The sequence below is a fragment of the Choristoneura fumiferana genome, chromosome 2, assembly GCF_025370935.1.
Source record: "Choristoneura fumiferana chromosome 2, NRCan_CFum_1, whole genome shotgun sequence".
NCBI classification, from domain to species: Eukaryota; Metazoa; Arthropoda; class Insecta; order Lepidoptera; family Tortricidae; genus Choristoneura; species Choristoneura fumiferana.
In genome coordinates this window covers 22,651,067-22,670,945 of record NC_133473.1, presented here as the reverse complement: position 1 = coordinate 22,670,945, position 19,879 = coordinate 22,651,067, and the positions used below count along the sequence as shown (strand labels likewise).

Sequence of the window (19,879 nt, the reverse complement as noted above, 5' to 3'; positions counted from 1 at the left end):
AAAGAATTGAACAGAAAAGTTGCACTTTGCTCCCTCTCGTCAGGGAGGAAAAGTTACTTTTCTGAAGGAGAGGTGTGAAAAAGAAATTTTCGTCGCTGAAAATAACGGAATAAAAATAGTTTTTCTCGATATTTATTTTAGCGTGAAATACGTCCATAAATTACAAAGACTATAAATCAAGTGGCCAAGCGCCGCTGAATTCAACCATGCACTGCACTTTCACAGAAACCAAGTTTTCTAGTTTATTTCTAGTAAAGTGTAGATACGGCTACGGCACTTCAATACCCTAATTGGGTGCCAAATCTCACGGTGTCCCGGTGTCTCTGTACGGTAATTTAAATTTCGTTTTAATTGACAATAAATCCCAAAAGCTACAGGTTCGTGTTTAGAGATTTATATATTTTATGATGGAAACACTGAGTCGCTCCAAAAAAGCCACCGATAAAGTACGACTGGAAGGGAAAACAACTTGATTTTTGCTATAAAATAATTTACGTTGGATTGATTTTAAAAATATTAATGAGTTTAAGTAACTTACATATACATCTGTTTGAAAAATAAATAAATACTTTTAAAATGTACCTACCATTACATTGGTTTCAATTGTCCCAGTCGACTTACACATATTTATGTTAATTCCATACTAAGTAGGTTACAGGGTGTGTGGTCTGTGGTGTGGGGAGGACGTACCTTGTAGTGAGTGTAGGCGCCGGGCGGGTAGGGCGGCTGCCACAGCACCAGCAGCGTGGTCTCGTTGCGGAACCACACGATGAACTTGCCCGGCGTGTTGGGCTCTGCAACACACACACACACCACTCACTCACTGACGCTACACATGCTGCCATCTGCAGTAGCTCAACGGTAAACATTTTCGTGACATGACAGTCTGAACAAGACGTCGTATTGAAATATCTTTAAAACAGAATTATACATATACTACACAGCTCCTTATTCAGCCATAATACAAAATGTACCTACGTTTAGAATACAAAATCCACCGGACACCGTTTACGCGGCTGCCATTGAAGCCAAATTTTATCCTCTCAAAGAGACAATATCATATTTTGTCAATCAGTCTTTCAGCGGGCGTCAATGTTATTAAACAATGTAGCGAAGCGAATCGTGTCACATTTACTTATTTACGCCGCCTCGCGCCATTCTCATACCAACGCAAAACTCAGAGCTGGATGCAAAAACAACACAATGGGATGTTATACCATGTGTAAGCAGTGCATTCATAGTATGTATACCGTGCCATATTATTTAATTATGCTCATTTGGGACTATTTCGTGACATGCGCATTTTTTCCATAATGTAATGAATAAATTCCTTCCTTTCTTTTTTTCAAATTATTGAAATGAGTTTTAATCGCCTGCTTTGTCGAAGGTGATGTAAATGTATGATAAGATTTTACTAAATCTCAATTACGCCTGAAACAAATGTTTTGCAAGCACATGCCTGACCATTTAAATAACCTAACCAACAAAAAGTTGGAAGACCCTCGACTTTGTCACTTCAAAAACGGCTGAACCGATTTTGATAAAACATGTCTAAGAACCATCGCTAGAAAACCTACTTTCAAATAAATAAAAAAACGCATTCGAATCCGTCCACCCGTTTAAGAGCTGGGGTGCCACAGACAGACACACATAGCGGTCAAACTTATAACACCCCTCTTTTTGCGTCGGTGGTTAAAAAACAAAGGGATCCCATTTAAATATGTCTAACATAAATAATTCTTAAATATTTATAACCAGCAGGAAAAAAGAGGAAGATCTCAACACATCTTCGCTGAACTGTGAACTGGTTTCGATGATTCATTTTCTCAGAGTTCTTGTTGAAATCTTTTCCACAACTGTAATTTTTTATTCATATTGGAACGCGTACGCCACTTAAATTAATACATCCTTATGCACGAAGTGATCAGGTAAAACAAAGTGAACATCTGCGTCAGTACGCGGAGATTGTAACATGGCTTCAAGTTTATCATATACTAGCTTTTGTCTGCGGCTTCGCTCGCATTAAAATGTATAATACCGTTACTTTTCTCTTTGTAATTGGTAGGACCGTGTGCAAGGTCCGCCCGGATTGCTACCACCATCTTGCTCGCTAATCCTGCCGTGAAGGAGCAGTGCTTGCACTGTTGTGTTTCGGCGTGGAGAGTAAGACAGCCGGTGAAATAACTGGCACTTGAGGTATCCCATCTTAGGCCTCTAGGTTGGCAACGCATCTGCAATACCCCTGGTGTTGCAGATGTTTATGGGCGGTGGTGATCTCTTACCATCAGGAGACCCACTTGCTCGTTTTTGGCTAAAGACATTCTGATGAAAAACAAACGATACCTCATTTATTAAATGCAAACCTATATATTAAACACAAGTACCCTGCCTTCCTAGATCCTGCTTTTTATTTTCGGGATAAAAAAATAGCATATGTGTTATAAGTTAGGTATAAACAATCCTTTGTTCGAAATTGTTTCAGTGTGAAGAAATAACAAACATACACACTCACAAAAACTTTCGATTTCATAATATTAGTGACTAGCTGGCCCCGCAAACTTCGTTCTGCCTTAAAATCAATTTATATTGTGTTACCTTATTAGCCATGTACTTTTTTTATAGTGAGGAATCAATGCGAGCACGCAAGCGAGGGAGCAAGCATGCATGCAAGCCAGTATGCAAGTAACCATGCACGCATGCGAGCATGCAAGCAAGCATGCAACCAAGTATGCAAGCAAGTATGTATGCAAGTAACAATGCATGCAAGCGAGCACGCAATGAAGCATGTATTCAAGCAAGCATGCAAGCAAGCATGCAAGCAAGCATGCAAGCAAGCATGCACGCTAGCGAACATGGAGGCATGTTACCAAGCATGCATGCAAGCAAGCTTGGAAGCAGGCATGCAAGCATGCAAGCAAGCATGCAAGAAAGCATGCACGCTAGCGAACATGGAAGCATGTAACCAAGCAAGCATGCACGCTAGCGAACATGGAAGCATGTAACCTAGCATGCATGCAAGCAAGCATGCAAGCAAGCATGCACGCTAGCGAACATGGAAGCATGTAACCAATCATGCAAGCAGGCATGCAAGAATGCAAGCAAGCTTGGAAGCAGGCATGCAAGCATGCAAGAAAGCATGCACGCTAGCGAATATGGAAGTATGTAACCAAGCATGCATGCAAGCAAGCATGCACGCTAGCGAACATGGAAGCATGTAACCAATCATGCAAGCAGGCATGCAAGAATGCAAGTAAGCATGCAAGCAAGCATGCACGCTAGCGAACATGGAGGCATGTTGCCAAGCATGCAAGCAGGCAAGCAAGCATGCAAGCAAGCATGCACGCTAGCGAACATGGAGGCATGTTACCAAGTATGCATGCAAGCAAGCATGCAAGAAAGCATGCACGCTAGCGAACATGGAAGCATGTAACCAAGCATGCAAGCAAGCATGCAAGAATGCAAGCAAGCATGCACGCTAGCGAACATGGAAGCGTGTAACCAAGCTTGCATGCTAGCAAGCATGCAAGCCAGCATGCAAGAAAGCAAGCAAGCGAGTATGCAAGCAAGCAAGCAAGCATGCAAGCTGGCATGCAAGCAAGCATGCAAGAAAGCAAGCAAGCGAGTATGCAAGCAAGCAAGCAAGCATGCAAGCGAGCATGGAAGCAAGCAAGTCTACAGAAATCTAGGCTATCTACACTAAATATAATGATGTAGAAAACTTATCTGTTATATTAAATTCTGGTGATGATGCTGCATATGATGAAATTATTAATTTTCACTACCTAATATATAAGAACAGATTTTTTTGGGTACTTGAAATATATATAATATATATATTAATTTCACCAATGGTATTAATTTCACTTTGCCATTTGCGCAACACAATCCAGCGGCTTCATTTTTGTACTTCAATGCCTTACAATGTGGGCAAACTGAGTTCATAGATCCAATAGCAACGCATTGGTAGGCACTGTAGTCAATTGTAACATTGTAATTTAAAGCAGCTCGATTGAAACTTACAACATTATTAGCTGCATTCAGCTCATTACGCTCTGCACGGGTTTGTGCTATCCGAATCCTTTCAATTTCATTTCGCTCTTGACGTTGCTGGGCTGTTCGATTACTCTGATAATTAGCTTGGTTTGTAGCATTTCGAGTTCTTCGACCCAAATTGCTTCGCCCTCGTCTTATAGGTGGCATGAGTCATCATGTCAGCCGAAAGACGTCCACTGCTGGACATAGGCCTCCCCCAAGGCTCTCCACTCAGACCGGTCTTGTGCTTTCCGCATCCACCGCGATCCCGCGATCTTAACCAAGTCGTCGCTCCATCTTGTTGGAGGCCTACCGACAGCTCGTCTCCCGGTCCGCGGATGCGGTGGCATGAGTATAAATAGATTAAATCAAAACACAAAATAAATCAACCAGTCAATGTAAATTGAGGAACGTAAACAAATTTGTTTTTAAATAATTTATTGAATCAGGCGTTACTTTGCGGAGGTCCATATCAATGAACTAAAATAATTTCCTTGCTCACCCGCGACCTTACGATAGCTAAGCTTATGCAAAATATGCGTGTTCATGCAGTTCCTCCACCTCCACACTGTAAGAACACACACAAATCACACAACCCCACCCATCCCCCCCACCACACTACACTCGTAAGGTCGCGGGTGAGCAAGGAAATTATTTTAGTTCATTTAAATTTGTTTTTGTTATTATTTAGTAGTAGGTAGTATTAAGGTACTCGTCATAAAACTCATTTACTCGGCAATCTTCGTTCCACTTTAAACCAAAAAAGTAGTGTACGAAAAAAAATGGAAGAAAACGTCCTATTTCATACAACTATAGGTCCAAACATCTCCAGCCAAGCAAGCAAGCATGCAAATGCAAATAAGGGGGATTAATAAAACAAAACGCCTAAATAAAATGAGTAGCAAACATTCGCATCACTCCGCATTTTACTAAAACCCACAGGTGATGCATTAATTACCGCACTTCCATACTCGCATTTTCTTTTTCCCAGCAATTTTCCAGTTTTTCTCTTCATAAAAAACCTTTCCCTAGACTTTAACGATGATATGAAAAAAAAAATAGCTGAATTGGTCCAGCCGTTCTCGAGTTTTGCGCTTAGCAACACATTTTACGATTCCATTTTTATTTATATAGATTACAAAGCTATACATCTGTTTTAAAAAAAATATACCTCGTTGAGTTTCTTGCCGGATTCTTCTCAGCAGAGGTTTTTCCGAACCGGTGGTAGATTTTTTTTTGACATTCATAAGTGCTTGTTATAGCCTGGATTGAATAAAGATATTTTGACTTTGGCTTTGACTTTGACTTTGACATTACACAATGTATTTATATGTATACCTACACACAAAAACACAAACCTTTTTGGGCACTCAGATAAGCCATAATTCACCATTGAGATTGTTTTGCTAAACAATACATCCAGACAATCGATACTTATGCGATTAAATATAGACCCGTAAGTGTTATGACGACATTTCGACGGTGAACTTTTTCCTGTTTCTCTTGCGAGACAGGGACAGCAGTAGATTAGGCAGTGACCAACAACAAACAACAACGAAACAATACAACGAACTACTATATTTGCAACTTGATTTTAATTTCATTTTTAATTTGGTAGCGGAGAAGCAAGGTACCTCCGCAAAGGACGTCTGAATCAACCAATTAGGTACGAAAACTATAATGTTAATAATTATATAGTCGTTAGCTTACGGATACAGGATGTTGAACCTTTCCTCGTGTATCTTGTTAGAAAATAACACAATGGATCGTGCATCGCGGCAGACCAGCAGGGCTACTACGATACTCGAAACTCGAAGTTCATGTCGTGCGGTCCCTCTGACACTTATACTATTTAATACGAGAGCGAGAGGGACGGTACGATACGAAGTTCGAGTTTCGTAGTAGCCCTGCAGGGACGTCACCACGCCGAGGGACAAACTCAAACTACTGTCAAGGGCATAAATATGTACAGGGTGGAAAAAATCAATGGGCCCTGGAGGGCAACTACCTTAAATCCTTTAGTTAGCTAATTGTACTGAAAGGAAATATTCCTTTACTTTTAAAATGAAACAAAACTGCATTCAAAAATCTTCTAAACTTCGCTGGCCTCACCCGGGAATCGAACCAACTAAAAATAAAATACTCGCTATTTTATTATACAAATCGATAGGAAGTGTTCAGGATAAAATTTATCTTGGTTAATGGCATAAAGGTTATTTTTGATATCTAGGTAACGTATATATATTTATGACCTTGACTGTACCTTCTTATGGATGTCAAAAAATCTACCACCAGTTCGGAAAACTTTCTGTTTAGAAGAACCGGCAAGACACTCAACGAGGCATCACAAGTACGAGTATTTAACGCAATTAGGTACTCGTGCATTTTTAACACAGTAGATTCGCTATTTCAAGTAATTGATCGCAAATGCGGATCGGAATTTTAATAACTAAACTATGTACGCCTTAAATAGGTATTAATGTCATCTTGATAATATTATATTTTTGAATTTTGTATTTGTTTGATCGGTAATATCTTGCATCACCAAAATAAGGTATACAATTTCCCAGAAAGGATTTTTTTAGTTTTAGCCAGTCTGTGAGACGTGGCGAGCTGCGTCCCTCGCATACGCAGTTCCTTCTATTTTTACAAAACTTAACAGACACATTTGCGCTTGTGACGCATGGCGTTATCAGCGAAAGCACAGTTAATGGTAACACGCATGCCATACATAGAAACACATATCATGAGTAGTAATAATAGCTAATAAAGTAAGGCACGCGTGGCGAAACGGCGGCGGAACGAAAAGTCATATTTTTAATTAGCGTATCCTAATGAATACTTTACTTTATTGAGTAACGTGGCGTAAGTGATCAAATATACCCTTTTTTTGTGTCACAAGGGAGCAAAATGGTGTATTTACGGCGAGGGCGTATGTACATTGAATCCAGAATGTAGCGAAGGATTCTACAATAGGATCCTGAGCGTAAGCAGCCTATTTACTCATAAACTACTAATAATTCTCAAGCAAACTTAGCCGTTATAGTTTTCCTTGAAAGTTTGATATACTTACTACCATCCTGAATTTTTTCAAATTTTTCCACCCACCGGTTTAGATTTTAGAGGGGGGGGGGGCTCGATTTTAATGAAAATTTGCACTAAAGTTGAATATTTCGCAAACAAATCACTGAATCGAAAAATCGTCTTAGCAAACCCCTAATAGTTTTAAAAGACCTATCCAACAATACCCCACACTATAGGGTTGGATGAGAAAAAAAATCACCCCCACTTTAAGTCTATGGGAAGTAAGGTACCCTAATTTTTTTTTTAATTTTTGATTGTGCCATTTTGTCGGCATAGTTTACATATATATTCGTGCAAAATTACAGCTTTCTAGCATTGATAATTGATAGTCCCTGAGCAAAGCCGTGGACGGACAGACAGACAGACATGGCGAAACTATAAGGGTTCCGTTTTTGCCATTTTGGCTCCGGAACCCTAAAAATCGAATGGTGCTTCTTTGTATTCACGAACTGGTAAACAAGATTGTAATGCGTAATACTTACCTCCAAACCTCCATGCTGGCATAATGCTGGCTGAATGTGCAAAAGCCAAAGAGCGCGAGGCCATAAAAAAAAAACAGCAGACGGTTTGGCGCGATAAATTTTCTTCCGCTCTGTTACAAATTGCGTATACATTTATAACGGTTTTTTATTTCCTCGCATTTGTGATGAAAAGTAGTGTTCAACTCGAGTGTAAATTACACCCGCGAACTATAAGCACCTTCGCTCACTTTGCTCGCTCGTGCGCCTAAATATCTTGGGTGTAATTGATCACTTACAACCCTTGTTTATCAATCTACTAATACCTATCGCATGTTGAAAGGGTTGTCGAAAATAAAAACATCATTTCGCTACAATAAACATGAATTATTATACACCGGACTAACGAGGCGTGAAACAGAACGACGTACTAATGTGTTATTACTGGCCAGCAGCGAGCCGCGAGTTCCGCCGAATTACCGCGAAGTAATAACTCGCGGGTGAATGCCGACCGCGCTATCTGTTGCACGGACACGTAAGGTCGCCGCTAGCAGAGATTAGAGCGGTTGGAGTTGAGCAGGAAAATGGTGGATGACATTTACGCGGCCGCGTTTGTTCGTAAACAAGTCACGCTCAGCTGTCTCAATACAAACAAATATACGATAAATAGCATTTATTTGATTGGTGGATCCGCACCGCACATGATAGATGTTTTCGGTGAATAATGTTGACAGTCGATCGTCGGCGCGCAGTTTTGCAGGTGTTTAGCGACAAGGTCGCCGATCTGGAACGTTCAGTACCTATCGCAATCGGCTCGGATCAAAGTATTGCGCTGACGTGATCTAGACCAGCGTCGGCGTCATCGCTGCAAGCGGAGCCGCACGACGCGGACGCGGCTCACCTCGCCGTGCCGAATGCCGCGGTCACGCGTCAAAATAAACATCGTGTTATTGGCACTCGTTACTAGCAATCGAAATTATGTTCAACAGTTAAACTCTAGTTTACTTTAGTTACAATCCCGAAGTTTAATTAATTTATGTGTATGAATCCCTGAATTTAATTTGTTTTGATGTTTTAACGTCGCGTATCCGTTGATTTGGTACGGCATAACATGAGGATCAATAGCGCCCCTAACGCGGCGTGACCGCTGACAATGGCCGGGCCGGCCTCGCCCGCGCCGCCGCTACACACCACCATCTGGCGACTTCGCGATCGTAAAAAATGCGATGATTTAATATCTATTTATTAGCGTGTTAACATACATCCTGAAAATAGAACGGAACGCGATGCTGTTTGGCCCGTGGCGCGGTCGCTAATGCCCAACGCCGAGGCAATTAAGTATTTACTATCTAGTTAAAGTGGGTCGATCTGTATAATGAAACGTAACCTATCCCAATGATGTTATGCGACATGCGACACTGCCATGCCGTATGCGCGGCGTCATTAGCGGCGCGGCGCGGCGCGGAGTGCGCTCGCGCAGACGGTAATTGCTTTATCAGTGCGCGAGCGGCTATACATGCGCAAACAGCTTCCGACGATCAGAGCTTGTCGGCAATTTATTTAGTTACCATGAATCATTCATAAAATTGGCAAACGAAGCTTTTTTATTTACCCCTGACGTAAAAAGAGGGGTGTTATAAGTTTGTCCGCTATGTGTGTCTGTGGCACCGTAGCTCTTAAACGGGAGGACTGATTTGAATGCGGTTTTTTTATTTGAAATCAGGTATTCTAGCGATGGTTCTTAGACATGTTTCATCAAAATCGATTTAGCCGTTTTTGAGATATTGAACTTAAGTGACAAAGTCGGGGGTTTTCCATTTTTTCTTGGTACTAGCCTGCGACAATCCCGCGGGAACTATGCAATTTTCCAGGATAAAAGCTATCCTATGTCCTTCCCCGGGACGGGACTCAAAACTATCTGTATACCTACCGAGTTTCATTTAAATCGGGTCAGCGGATTATCGCCTATCGGAGTATGGGTTAGACGTGATGAGGTAACAAACGGACTTACAAACTTTCGCATCATAACATTAATGGGATAATATGACCAGTATTTGCATTGAAATGTTCGTCAAATGCCGTATAGGTTACAAAATTAAACTGACTTAGACCGGACGGAATAGCAAAGTATAGCAAACAGTCACACCGATTTACTGCCGGCCGTTTTCCTAACAGCATGACTCAATTAATTTAATAACCATTCACTTGGCCCGGTTCGATTATTTCCAAATCCGATACAACCGGCGGTGACGTAACGTGGTGACGGACGACATCTGTCATAGCGCAGCGCCGGCCGCCGCGTGCGTGTTCCGCTTTCTTCGCCGGCCGCTATTCACTCCGGCCGCGGAGAAAACTGCCGATAATGGGCATGAATGCGACGCGTGTGCGCAGCGCAGGAGTGCCGACCTCGCCGCGGCAACGGGAACCTTTGATGCAAAACTAATCCGAAACCGGTACCGCTGCCGCAAGCCGCGAGGTGCAATCCGCATGCGAATAATAACATGTAATCGGTAGTCATTTCAAAATGAATCGCTCCCGATTTGCGTCCCCGGCGGGCACGGGTGCCGGCTGAGCTGCCTTGAAATGGATTCATAATTCATAATAATTAAGTCACGTATAAAATTAACTCGCCGCATATTCTAAAACATGTGCTGTGACATAAATGCGTGATGTAGAAAGCAACGGTATTAGTAGTTGTTATTTTTGTGACTGCTATATGTGGTTATGTCTGAGTCAATCGTCGTGTAGGTAGGTACCTGCCTCAGATATAGGTTCACAACATTACAGGTATTTTATGTTAGATCATTTGCAACGGTCGGTCCCCGCCCAGATGTACCTACCTCTCTTTCCGTTCCGTGTGACGTCATGCATCTCACGAACTTTGCTTTTATCTTTCTCTATTTTTATTTGATTGACAAAGGATTGACGAAAGGAAGAATATACAAATGTTTTTATCTGGAATACTACCCTGTTGACCCAGATACGTTTCAGGCTAACCATTCCAACTCATCTGAAAGTGAGTATAGATCGTGTCGTTCACGACGCCGCCACGTGCAAGTGCCGCTGGATCAGGGCGGTGGAGGCATACCTAGGTACTCATCATTGTTCCCACGCATCTTTTCTTATTCAACTAAACAAATGACGATTTCATGTAAACTAGCCTTATTAGGATTAAACGTGACTTTGTCGACGAGTAAGCAGGTACAAGTCTTAGTAGCATCGTCATTGTACAACTCGGTGGTAAACAGACAGCCTCACGGCGTCGGCCGCTGCCTTTACCGCGTACGTAAACTATCGCCTGTATTTCAAAACATTTCAGCGAGCACGAAAGATGCTGGAGGCAGTAACAATAGTGTAAAGTTGAAAATCCTAATAATGCCGTATTTTCGCGTCTCGGTGTTCGACGTTTGGATCCGGCATGCGGCATGCCTTCACGCTCATGTAAATTACCGGCACCATATCGTAAGCTTTGTGATACTTGAATGGTCTTAAAAGAAATAGATGCTGGAACGAACTCACTTTGCGCGACCACACCAACGCACACACCGACTTTAAGACCGACTTTACCCACCTCTATTGAAGCGGAATCGGCTTAATAATAATAATATTTATTTCAAAACTGCCGACCAAAAAACGCTTTAATGTCCACGTAATAAGAGAGAAAAAGACGTCTTCCCGTCGATAAACGTCCTTTCGCGTCGGCCGAGCCGATAGACGTCTTTTTCGCTCTTAATGCGTCGATATGAAGAGTTTTTTGATCGGCTAAAGCCGATTACACCTTGATAAGTTTGGGCAGAAGTGGATGAGCAGTTATACGTGCTCAAAATGATCTACACACGACTCTACCCACAATGTGGAAGTTGCGGAATGTGCAAGTGTACCCACAACAACATTTATATTCTTCTTATTAATTCTACGATGGGCACGCTATGGGCGAGAAGCGTGTCTCAGCATGGGATATACAAAGAACAGACACTCACTGGTGGTGAAGTTCCTGGAGGCGTAGGCGGCACTCTCCTTGTCGTGCAGCAGCGTGAAGGCGTGCAGCTGGTAGGTGGCGCCGGGGACAGCTCCTTGAGCGTGTGCGTCCAGCCGGCGCCCCCCCGCGCCCCCCGCGCCCCGCCGCCGCCCCCTCCGACGCCTCCACCGTGATGTTGCGCGCGCCGCCCTCCGCGCGCTCCGTCAGGGGGATCACCTGCGACACACCACATTCAACATCCCAGAGATAGACCAAATGGAGATAGGGCAGGGCAGATACTAGATGGCGTTGATGCTAGTCACAAATTGTACCTACTAGAGACTAGACTCAATTTTTTTATGGAATCACAGGCTGCGTTGCCACCAGACATGTGGTACATACGAGGAATGTATTTTTCATGAACCAATAGAAAAGGTTCATACCTATCTTGGCACAGCGCATCTCTAGTGGAAACAGCTTAGCGGAGCGAGGATAGCTTAAATGAAGCGTTTCTATTGGTTCATTCATGACAAACACATCCCTCGCAAAGCATCTCTGGTGGAAACGCAGCCTTATGTAATGTGTTTTGTGACAATAAATGATCTTTCATTCTTTCTTTACTCAATAACTCCGTCAGCTTTCGGCGTCTACGTTAAGTGATGGTGATTTAGGGCTATTCATTTCATAGTCAGATTTAATATGCTGTCACTGAAACAGTGAGCTATCTTCGGCCTCACCTAAACCTACCATCAGATGAAATATAGATCAATCGATGATCAATTTTAATCTAAAATAACTTATTAGAACATTAGTACCGAGAATATCTACCTGTTCTGTCTACTGTTGGTCTATCCGTGTTATTACACTTTAATAGCCTTATAATAGCTTATAGCTTTGTTTACAACTACAGCGCAACTACTTGCATCATCAAAGAAATGACGATATCGACATTCGATGACAAAGAGGTGTACAATGAGCACGTCAAACTGCTGTTAAAGATAATATAAGCAAGCCTATAAATGCAATTTAATATAACTATGTACTGTCAAATACAAAAATAAAATCCGAAGCGAGCACAATACTCAAAATCAGAAATGCAAACATTAATAACAAAAAGAAAAAAGTCTTCGTAAGGCTGCCGCACGTGTGTGTGTGGTTTTATAAGTAAACGTGAACGGGCCGAGGTTTTATCTAGGGACAAAAGTATGACTGGGGATTTCCTGCTGTCGAGGAAATCCTTTGAATCACTTGTGAAGTTGTGATAGCCGCGTCGCTTATAGCTACATATAACAGGATATGGAAATTACTAGTTGTGTCTAGAATTTTAATTACACCACTGTCGAGCAGAGCCTTGGACACGCCTAACAGTTGCACAATAGAAGCATCAGGCGGTACCCAGCTAGTCTAATACTTTGTAAACACGTGTTTTACCATTTTCCGGGGTCCGTACCATTTTTGGATCTTAAGATAGGATCATTTTGTTGTCTGTCCATCTGTCCGTCTATAAAATACGCATGTCTCCAACCTTTTGCACACTTCCATTTGTTCTAGAAACTTGAGGTAAGTATGCTCTTATAGCACAACTAATAAGAAAAGTCTAAAATAATAGTTATTTATGTGGCTGGTGCATAATGAGAGGCATTAAAGTACAAGTGTGGTTTTCATAATAAGATCACACGAGTGTTTTAATGCCTAATTATGTATAGCCGCATACATAACTTTATCTACATGCATATCATAAGTTTTCTATAATATGTTCAGATATGGCCTGTATTTTGACTTTGACTTTGACTGACTTTGACTTTGAATAATAATTATTATCTACATGCATGTCATAAGTTTTCTACAATATGTACAGATATGCATTGTTAAAAAAAGTATTACCGATACTTACACTACACACACTACACAGTACACTGTACTTTAATGTGAACATTAAGATGTACCCGCAGATACCAGGTTTCTTAATAAAGGCCATTTGATAGTCGTTTCTGAACATATAATAGGAAAGTTATGATATGCATGTAGATAAAATAATTTATTTGTCTATATGAGTATCAGTGCTTACAAGCAGGGTTCTGATAACACTGAATATGGAACCCTCGATGCGCTGTTCAACTCACACTCAACCGATTTTTTATGGCAGCTTAGAAAAAAAAACATTAACGCTGATTGTCATATTGGCACGCCGATAATAGTCTTTATCGTTTAAAGTAGTAAAAATTACGTTGAAATGTTAGTTTGTTAAAGTATTGCTTAGTAGTTGGCTGTGAAATAAAAGTCGATCGATCGCTGCGGCTCGTTTACCAAACGCGAGAGCGACAGCGAACGCCCTTGGACACGGCCCTCGATCGCTCGCACCAGAGGGAATCCAAAGAAACGAACTACTACAGCCCAATATGGCTAGCTAGTTCTAGGGCTCATCAGTAAACCCTGACTGTGACAGAGCTAGCATAAAGCATGTTTTAATGGAAGACGAAGCGTTGGCTGGCAGGCCTCCCTACGTGACAAATGACATTGCGAGAGTAGCAGGCAAACGGTGGATGCAAGTGGCGAGTTGTCGTTCATTGTGGCGTTCTAAAGGGTGGGGGGGCTTTGTTCAGCAGTGGACGACTGCCGGCTTAGGCTGCGTTTCCGGCAGAGATGTGAGAGGATGTGTGCCGAGGAATGTGTTTGTCATGAACCAATAGAAACGCTTCATTTATCTATCTTCCCTCCGCTGAAGAGTATTCACTAGAGCTGTGCTGTGCGAGGAAGGTAAAGGAAACGTTCCTATTGGTTCATGACAAATACATACATTCCTGGCAACACAAACCTGACAAAATCACGCGTCTTCGTGGATGGTACTAGGTATACGCAGTTAAGATTTGTCATAACCATAACATACTAGCTGATAACCAGACCAAGATAGACGACCACAACAACAGATGTACATATTTTAGTTAATTTGATTCGAATTGTCTGCGATCTGATCTTCATTTACATACTTTGTCTATATACAGCAGCATAAGCATTGTGTTGCAGGTGGTAGGACCTTGTGCAAGGTCCGCCCGGATTGCTACCACCATCTTGCTCGCTAATCCTGCCGTGAAACAACGTTGTGGAGAGTAAGACAGCCGGTGAAATTACTGGCACTTGAGGTATCCCATCTATTAGGCCTCTAAGTTGGCAACGCATCTGCAATCCCCCTGGTGTTGCAGGTGTCTATGGGCGGTGGTGATCTCTTATCATCAGGAGACCCACTTGCTCGTTTGCCATCCAGTTGAATAAAAAAAAAACCGAATGACGTCCAGCTATTTTAGCGTGTAAATAGTATGCACAGTAATGTCATTACCTTGAACCGGAAGCCGGTGTAGTCGCCGTGGGCGGGCGGCGCCCAGGCGATGGTGGCCTGCTTGTTGCGCGCCAACGCCACCGTCAGGTTGGTGGGCGGCTCGGGCGCTGCAACACAACCCTCACTTACACCGGTAAATTAACACTTAGGGCCTGTTTCACCACTTGTCGACTAACTTTAAGTGTCAGATAAAATTAATGCCGTCTTTGTTTATTCCGACAAAACAAACAGAGACGGCATCGCTGATATCCGCCACTAAAGTTAGTCGACAAGTGGTGCAACAGGCCCTTGATCTCGCGTATAACTTCGTGTGCGGTGTGGTTTTCTTCGAGCGTTGAACACGCAGTAATGAGCGCGTGTACAGGCCTGTAAGGGCTTATGCCAGAGGTTCCCAAACTTATTTCGTCTAACGCCCACTTTGAGAATCAGTTATTTTGTAGCACCCTCACTTTTTTTTCACCTTAAAAACCTCAGTAACAACATATTAGTCTCGCCTAATGAAGGCACAAAGGTGAAGATTTTTTCTGGGCCCCTTACCGCCCCCCTCTAGGCCTCCAGCGCCTTCAAGGGGGCGTTATCGCCCACTTTGGAAAAGACTGGCTTATGCCAAAACGGGCATACACTCGTACGCGCAGAAAAAACGCTAGTTTGAAAGGGTTGGAAAATCATTTCCCCAAAATCGTTATTTCCTAGTAGCAAAATTTTAATTTTCGTTTTTTCTTCCCAAATGTTTTTTTTTCAAATATTGGTTTAGGTTATGTTAAGTTTGCATCGGCCGAAAAAACAAAACTACACAAAAGTAGGAGCTCCGCGTGAGCTCTCTAGCTTTTGCTACTAGGAAATAACGATTTTGGAGAAATGATCTAACCAGTCTTCATGTAGGTACCGTGGTGGCATCTTTTCATAATCGATTTCATTAACAAAAGTATGGGATTTTAGTTTACTGCTTTGGTTTTTTACTATGCATAATTGAATGAGGAAAACTGCAGAAATAATTGAAGCACATTAATTATTTTTATAATTATGACTAATTTTCAATTCAATTTGAAACCAAGACAATAAATAGTACAAGCCAAATGAGGGTGCCATTATCATAATGACTACTACATTTTTGAAGATTAAATACTTCGAATAATAATTCTCTAGAAGCGTAACTAAGCCCGAAAAAATCATTCCACGGAATACCTAATGCGGCGGGCGGGACTTAAAATACCCACCGCGCGTCGCGCCAGTTCGGCCGTAAAACTTGAGTCGTGCACTCGCTCCGAGGAAAGTTTCGATTAAGTTTGTAATTGTGTTTTTACGCTAATCAATTCAAAAAATATGCCGTCATGTTGTGTGAAGTGGTGTAGAAGCCATTCAGATATGAAATACACAGGTTTTAGCTTTCATGCCAGTAAATAAATATTTAAAACACCCTGTTTACTTGGCGACCCTGGAAAGTGTTTTGCAACATGTACTTAACTATAGTTATTTGTGCAACAAGAGAGCAAAGTTGTTTTTTGTTGCGAGTGTTGATTTTGAATCCCGAGCAAGCGAAGGATTCTATAATTGAATCACGAGCGTTAGCGAGTGATTCTAGGTTAGAATCCTGAGATCAGCAAGGGATTGAAATACACGAGATGCAAAAAAACTTTGATCTCGTGTGACACATACAATTTTTCACCTCAGCAGCGAGAACATAATTTAAATGTAACATAAGAATAAAACCACATATACCTACCTGTTTACAAAACAAAAATATTTTTTTAAAATAGAATCCGATTATTATCAAATAAAATAATTACATTTAAAACCATAAAAAGAGTCCAGTAGCTAAGGTACAATACAAATCGCATACTCATAACATGCAATCTTAACTTCTTGTACTAATGTCACACTTATTTTTTAATACTGCAAAAAGCCTCATCTCGGGGTAATTGAAAAGGTTGAACAATTAAACCTTTAAATATGATTTTTATTAAGATTTCTATTACATAAACATAAATAGATTTGTTAAAAAATCATTCAATTTAACACATAATAATTATACTGTAGAGGCCGTATACGGAATTCTTTTATAAAAAAAAACAAGAGAAACGGCTTTCGTGCAACGAGGTTGCATACTTTATTAAAAGATCGGGAAAATTTACATTTTGGAAATATTTTGATATATTTTTAATACCAAAAATTTAATTTAAGTTTGTAATCGACAAATTTGATCCTATCTCTTGCTTTTTTCGAGTTGAAGTGAAATGACAGATCAAAGTAAAGTTCAAATATTTGGAATTCAGTGAGTAGACCCAACACTGTACTCAGCATTTAAAAAAAAATAATTAAAAAGTTACTTTGTCTCACGGAGTGAGCAAAATGCGATTTTGCTCACTGATTTCTCATAGCAAAACCTGCCTGTTTGAGGTGCTGAGGTGAAAAGATTATTTTCTCCATTGAGTATAATAACTCTCACATGATATGCTCAAATAAAATATGTATTTTTCGAGTATGAAGGATGATATCATGCATAAAGTATTATAAAATGCTCTATCTAGTATGCACTATGCACTAGTAAAATTAAAATCTTCGTCTAAGGCGTTCGTAATCAGTTGTCAACAGCCACAAAAAAAGTTTAAAAATAAATCAATAAATCTAAATCTATCTAAATACCTGTAAAGGAGAAATTCTTGTATATTAAACGACTCCACCAATTTCGATGATATTTAGTATGTAGGGGTTTTCAGGGGTGAAAAATCGATCTCGCTTGGTCTTTTATCTCTGGGAAAACGCTTGGTACCGAGTGTCAGCCCGAGCAAAGCTCGGTCGCCCAGGTACTTTATAATTAAATAACAATGCATGAAAAATTATAAAAGGTACCTAGTAAGAGGACAATCGTTTCCATTGTTGCTATTTAATTTCCTCTCAATCGGAGTGAAAAGCAGAGTGTAATACTAGCTTTAAACCCATTTTTCTCTCAACGTTTCTATGTCGGGCGGCATACAGTTTGGCCATTTTATCATATTTTATGTTGTGATTTATCACCACCTGCTGTAATTGTAATAACAAGGAATATTTATTTTCATTCTTTTGTATTTAAAACATTCAATAAAAAAATAAACTCGTAAAGCAACCTCTTTATTTTAATGTGATTCTGCATAATGCCATCCACGCATTGTAAGATCGCCCCTCGCTTGTCGCATGGGGGCGGCGCCGACTTTTACGCGGACCAATCGCGGGCAAGCTTTGTCTATGAGTGAGTGTGAGTGCTACGTTGTCATTGCTGTTAGTTTGTTTGCTAATGCTACAAATGGAATCACAATCGAAGCATTCATTGCTAGCAGTTACGTTTCTTGAGAATTATTATTCGTAGCTTAAATGCTATAAAATGACAATTAAAAATAAATGTAAATTAAAAAAAAAAACTGTCTTTAGTTCTCCCATCCACTTTCTACTTCTGACTGTAGTTCTATCTGTACTGAGCATCCTTCTAATAAAATTGATGATTGATTAGTCCTTTCAACAAATAACTTACCGGTGATAATGGTCTGATTCCACGTGAGCAGGTCAGCGAATGTGGCATTAGAGTAGTAGAGCATGAAGTGATACTTGGTGCCGGGCAGCCCCTGGAAGTTGATGGTGGAGGCGCGCGCGGGCACCGTGAAGTTGGGCGCTGGCGAGCCGTGCGGCGGACGGTAGTCCAGACGGTACTGGCCCGCGCCGCCGCCGCCGCCGCCGCGCCCGAGCCCGGGATCTCGATCACCAGGTCCGCGCAGCGCCCGCAGCCCCACGCGCCCTGCAGCGACATACCAACTATTGCACACACTAACATACATAACATCTGTATTTTTAGGGTTCAAAGTGAAAATACTGAAAATGGCTTTTGATTGGGGTAGACGGACAATGAAACCGTCTCCTACCATGACTGCATGATGCATGGCGGTGGCTCACTGGAGCATCTTGGAAATTTGCTTTTCGCACCCTCCCTCCACTTGATTGTAGTGCTACTCACCAACAGATGTCTAAAGATATTGATTCACTTGCTCTAGTCTTGGGTCAACTCTAGATTATAACAATTTAGCAAATATAAAGAGTAATTTATTGCGCTGATTTGTATTTCGTTAAATCATGTATGAACCTTGAAGTGATTTATTTATGTAAAATGTGTAAAAACTACATTCCAACAAACTTTATTTCGAAAGGCATTTAAACTATGGTGAGTTTAAGTAAATTGGACTTTTTAATTAAATTTGATAAACTTAATATGTAGATGGTTTTTTTTAAGTACAGTCACTATCACCTCAAGGAAAATGTTGTCACAAATCAATTAATTTAGCATGAAATATTATATATTATATTATATTAGGTATAGGTTTCAATAACCTCCTAAGGCCCAAGTCAAATTTTTGATTTATGAACATCAAACTTTATATCATTTATGATAGAGTTTGATGTTCAAATTACAATAAGTCCTTGATAAAGGACTTTGGGTCTTAGGGGGTAATAAAAAATACACTTGAGTGCAGTCATGACCCTGGTTCAGTCAGGTTGAGCCAGCTAGTACAAAACCATTACATATCACATACCGAATTGATAAGATATTTTAATAAATTGTTGTAGTTTATGGACAATAATTATTGAAAATTAATGTTAACAATAGTTTTTATTCGCAAAAAATATTGCTGTTTACCTTCTGGTTTTGTCAATAAGAATAACACATTATGTTTACTTTACTTGGGAACGAAACCGAACAATAGAAATGGCCCGCGAGAGCAGATGCTGTAGGCTGCAGGCTGTGTTGACATTGTCACAGATTTGGGGTACGAGCGCGGGGGCATTCATTGCGGGGGTAGACGGCCGAGGAACTCACCGCCAGCAGCAGCAGGGCCAGCGCGCGCGCCGGGGCGGGGCCGGGGCCGCGGGCCGCGCGCGCGCCGCCCGAGCTTGCACAATCGACCTCTTCCACATCATTGAAGGCGACTTGAACGTTTCACACGACACTTTCTCTTCCTCACACCCGACGTATCCGTGCGATAATCGCAT

The 19,879-nt window shown here is 41.2% G+C and overlaps 1 protein-coding gene across 1 annotated transcript in view; it reads right to left on the bottom strand.

The window, feature by feature from the left end:
- Positions 1-19,879, bottom strand: part of LOC141445592 (uncharacterized) — a 21,779-nt gene extending 1,900 nt beyond the window's left edge. The window contains exons 1-5 of the mRNA XM_074111434.1: positions 19,707-19,879; positions 18,372-18,649; positions 14,867-14,973; positions 11,555-11,769; positions 691-794 (exon numbers count right to left, since the gene is read on the bottom strand). Of these exons, the coding sequence (XP_073967535.1) occupies positions 691-794; positions 11,555-11,769; positions 14,867-14,973; positions 18,372-18,649; positions 19,707-19,879 (877 nt within the window). The remainder of the gene's footprint in view (positions 1-690; positions 795-11,554; positions 11,770-14,866; positions 14,974-18,371; positions 18,650-19,706) is intronic.